Source organism: Melozone crissalis, unplaced genomic scaffold, assembly GCF_028551555.1.
Source record: "Melozone crissalis strain CALT ecotype California unplaced genomic scaffold, PUWL_Pcris_2 ptg000139l_1, whole genome shotgun sequence".
Classification (NCBI taxonomy): domain Eukaryota; kingdom Metazoa; phylum Chordata; class Aves; order Passeriformes; family Passerellidae; genus Melozone; species Melozone crissalis.
The window spans coordinates 4,467,904-4,471,702 of NW_026535912.1; the positions used below are offsets into that span (position 1 = coordinate 4,467,904).

The 3,799-nt window shown below is 62.4% G+C and overlaps 1 protein-coding gene across 1 annotated transcript; it reads left to right on the top strand.

Annotated features, from left to right (window-relative positions):
• Positions 1–2,302: 2,302 nt before the first annotated feature.
• Positions 2,303–3,400, top strand: LOC128948588 (serine/threonine-protein kinase pim-1-like; the record flags this gene model as incomplete). The annotated part of the gene is made up of 2 exons (XM_054293361.1): positions 2,303–2,645; positions 3,288–3,400. Coding segments are annotated over 2 exons (456 nt in total), but the record flags the coding sequence as incomplete, so codon positions are not given.
• Between the last annotated feature and the right edge of the window lie 399 nt (positions 3,401–3,799).

Sequence of the window (3,799 nt, forward strand, 5' to 3'; positions counted from 1 at the left end):
TGGTGTTTGCTGGCAGCGCCAGCGCCCAGATCTGAAAACTTCCTGGTGCTGGCACAGCCCAAGTCCAGGGATTTGCTGGCACAGAAAGCCAAAGTTTGGATATTTCCAGGTTCTGGCATCAGCATCATCCAGATCTGGTGTTTGCTGGGACCGCCAGTGCCCAGACTTGGAAATTTCCTGATGCCTTCACAGCCCAGGTCTAGCAATTTGGTTTTAGCTAGCTGGGGCAGAGAAGTTCCTCGGACTGTGACTTTCCTTTTTCTTGGAATTGTTTAAACCCGCTCTGGAGGGAAGTCTTTTCCTCAGCTAGTAGGGGGAGGGGCCGCTGGAACTTGCTTTCTAGACTGACCCCTTTTGGAGGTTTCCTCCCAAAATTTGCCTGAAACCAGCACAAACAGTCACAATGAAAACTTCACCAGTGGCACAACTCCCCAGCCCAGCAGGAAAAGAACGGACATGTAAAGTTCTCCTAACATTTGTTCTGCTTTGCTGCAAAAGTCCTGCTGCACACACTGTGAACTATGGAAAGCTAAGAGAAGCTGCAGCTGGTGGCAAATCTTGTGACAGAGGCTCAACCTTGTTCTCCATGAGAGATTCTTGAGAAGAGCAGACAGCAGATGATTCCTGGAAAACTGAAACAGCTTTCCAGAAGGGAAATGAGAATGAAAGAAACAATCCAAGATGTTTTCCTCTATTTATTTCTATGCTCCTCTTTTCCATGTTGCACTGCTTCTCCATCCCATTCATTCCAAATGCACCTCACCTCTAAAATCTGTGACTTGGCAAGTTTTAGACACTCTAAACCATGAGCTACACACAGTTTTCCTTTCCACACAGGAAAGCAACACTGGAGGTGTAAGTGCAGTGCTTGGGTCAGGTAGGAATCCTACCCCAAGGGAAGGTGGCCCGCCAGTGTCTGACCCTCAGCAAGGACAATGCACAGCAGCGAGGAAGGAGATCGCTGTGCCAGTGTGCAGGAGTCAGGGCTCCGCATCTGGGCTCAAGGCTGCAAAGTTCCAGTGTTTAGGGCAGACGGAGGGGCTGTCCCCGGGGCGCGCGGGGCTCGAACGTGGGGCTCGTGGGGCGAGCGGGGAACAGACACGGGGACAAACGGCCCCGGTGCTTCAGTTGCAGCAGCGGCAGCGGCGGCGGCAGCAGCAGCGGCGGCAGCAGTAGCGGCAGCAGCAGCAAAACAGATAGTTTTGAATAGTCTTTCTCTCTCTCTCTCTTTCTCTTTCTCTCCCTTTTCCGCTGTCGGGCACCCTACTCTCGGGGTCCCTTGCCCGGCGTCCCTCTCCTCTCCCCGCCTCCCTCTCCCCTGCCGGGCCGGGCCATGCCCCCGGCCCCGGGCGGGGCTGCCCCGTGCCCGGCCCCGGCCGTCCCGCCGCGGTCTCGCCTCCGCCCGGCTCAGGCTGTACTGGCGGTGGCGCTGCTGGGCGGGCATCAGTGCCTGGGGCCGGGGCGGCATCGCCGCCCTTTGCCTCCGCCTGGCCCGAGCCCGGCCCCGGACCCGACGCAGGGTCAAGTCCCGACCCCGGCCCCGGCCCCGGCCCCGGCCCCGGCCCCGGCTCCTCCCGCGGCCCGCGGAGGACACAGGCGGCGCGGCCGCTCCCGCCGCCTCCGCTGTGGCTTCCCCGGCCCGAGCTCCGCCGCTCGGCAGCGCGGCCGCCAGCCCCGAGCTTCCCGTGCCGCGTTCCGAAGATGGAACGCCTGGGCATGGCCGGCCCGGGGCGGGTGAGGGGCGCTCGGGGGCCGTTGCTGGCCCCGGGCCGAGCGCTGACAGCCGCGTCCCGCCCGCAGGGACGGCGCAGGAGGCCCTGCAGGAGCGGTACAGGCTGGGATCGCTGCTGGGGCGCGGCGGCTTCGGCAGAGTCTTCGCGGCCACGAGGCTCTCGGACGGCGCCCCGGTGAGCGGCGGGGCCGGCGGCGGGCGCAGGAGGAGGGGATGGAGGAGGAGGAGGGCGGAGGGCGGAGGATGGGGCTCGCAGTGCGGGCGGCGAGCTCACCCCGCTGCTGCCTTTGGCTTGCAGGTGGCCATCAAAAGGGTGCCACGGAACCGCGTCCGGCACTGGGGCGAGCTGGTGAGTGAGCGGGGCCAGCAGCCGGGGCTGCCGGCCGGGGATGAGCCGGCGCCCGGCACGGTGGGAGCCACCAGGACGCCCCGAGAGAGAGCGGGCGTGGGGCCAGCGCAGGGCGCAGAGCATCCCGGGCTGGCTGAGGGCTTCCCCAGGCCTGGCACGGCATCGGCCCCACTGACGGCATCGTGCTCCTCCCGCAGCCCGACGGCACCAGCGCACCCCTGGAGATCGTGCTGCTGGCCAGGGTGTCCACTGGTTTCCCCGGTGTGGTCCAGCTGCTGGAGTGGCTCGAGCTCCCCAACTGCATCGTGATGGTGCTGGAGCGGCCAGAGCGGTGTCAGGACCTGCATCATTTCATTCGGGCACGGCGGTTCCTGCCTGAGGAGGTGGCACGGGAGCTGTTCCGCCAGGTGCTGGAGGCCGTGCGGCACTGCACCAGCTGCGGGGTCCTGCACCGCGACATCAAACCAGAGAACATCCTGGTTGACCTGGACACCGGGCAGGCCAAACTCATTGACTTTGGCTGTGGCACCTACCTGCAGGACACAGTCTACACTCACTTTGCAGGTGAGCCTGCAGAGGGCTGTGCTCCCGCTGCTGACATCTCATGGCCCAACATCTCCCAGCCCAAGCTGGCTGTGGCAGTGGGGATTCTCCCTTTTGCTGCCAGTCAGGACACTGAATCTTCAGCTGGGTTGCTTTAGAGCAGGGCTGGGTGGGCAGCCATCTTCCAGCCCTGCTGGCAGCCTTTGCCAGCCACTCTGCCCAGGACTAGGGCTGGGCTGGGGCAGCCAGCCCAACCAAAAGCCCCGTGGGTTGGGGTAACAGAGAGGGAGGGCGGAACCTTTGCCCCAGCCACTTTGGTATGCAGATGACAGGAAGGGCTTGGGCTGCTTCACTCGCCCTGTTTCCCTTGGCTTCATAATATTTTTGGGGAAATGCAGGCAGGGAGGATAAGGGCATGTTTTTTCCCCAGCATGGAGTGGGTTTTTCCTTTGCATGTCATGGTCGGGCCTAGCCAGGGCTGCCCTCTTCCAACACCAGAGGCTTCTTTTCCAACCCTAACTTTTTGCACAAGTCCCAGATGCTGGCGAGAGGGCAGTGGTCACGCTGTGTGCCCCTGATGCAGCCCCCGCACACCCAGGGATGCTGGGGCCAGGCTCTGGGAGCAGCAGCATCCCCCTGATGAACTCCATCTGTATTCCATAGGAACACTGTCCTACAGCCCCCCGGAATGGAACGACTTTGGCTGGTACCATGGCGAGGCAGCAACAGTCTGGTCCCTGGGCATCCTGCTGCACCAGATGGTCTGCGGGGAGCACCCTTTCAGAAGGGGCCAGAACCTCAGCTGGGGCCAGCTCCCGCTACCACAAGGGCTCTCTCAAGGTGGATCCTCTTCTCTGGGCATGGGGGGAATCCCAGTGCTGGGAGCCAGCAGCGGGCTAGTGGGCATCCCGCTCTGGCAGCTGCTGAGGAGGTGGCACATGTCCTGCTCTCCTCCAAAACAGGGAATTGATGGGAAAGTTTAGGCCCAGCTCTGAGCACATCCAGCATGGCCTGGGTGTGGGAATAGTGGGGCAAAGCAGACAGGAGCCTTCTCTGGCTGACCGGCAGTTTCTGCTTTCTCTTCCCAGAGTGCAAAGACCTGATCAGGTGGTGTTTATCCGTGAACTCCTTGGACAGACCCACACTGGAAGACCTGTTCTGTGATCCTTGGATGT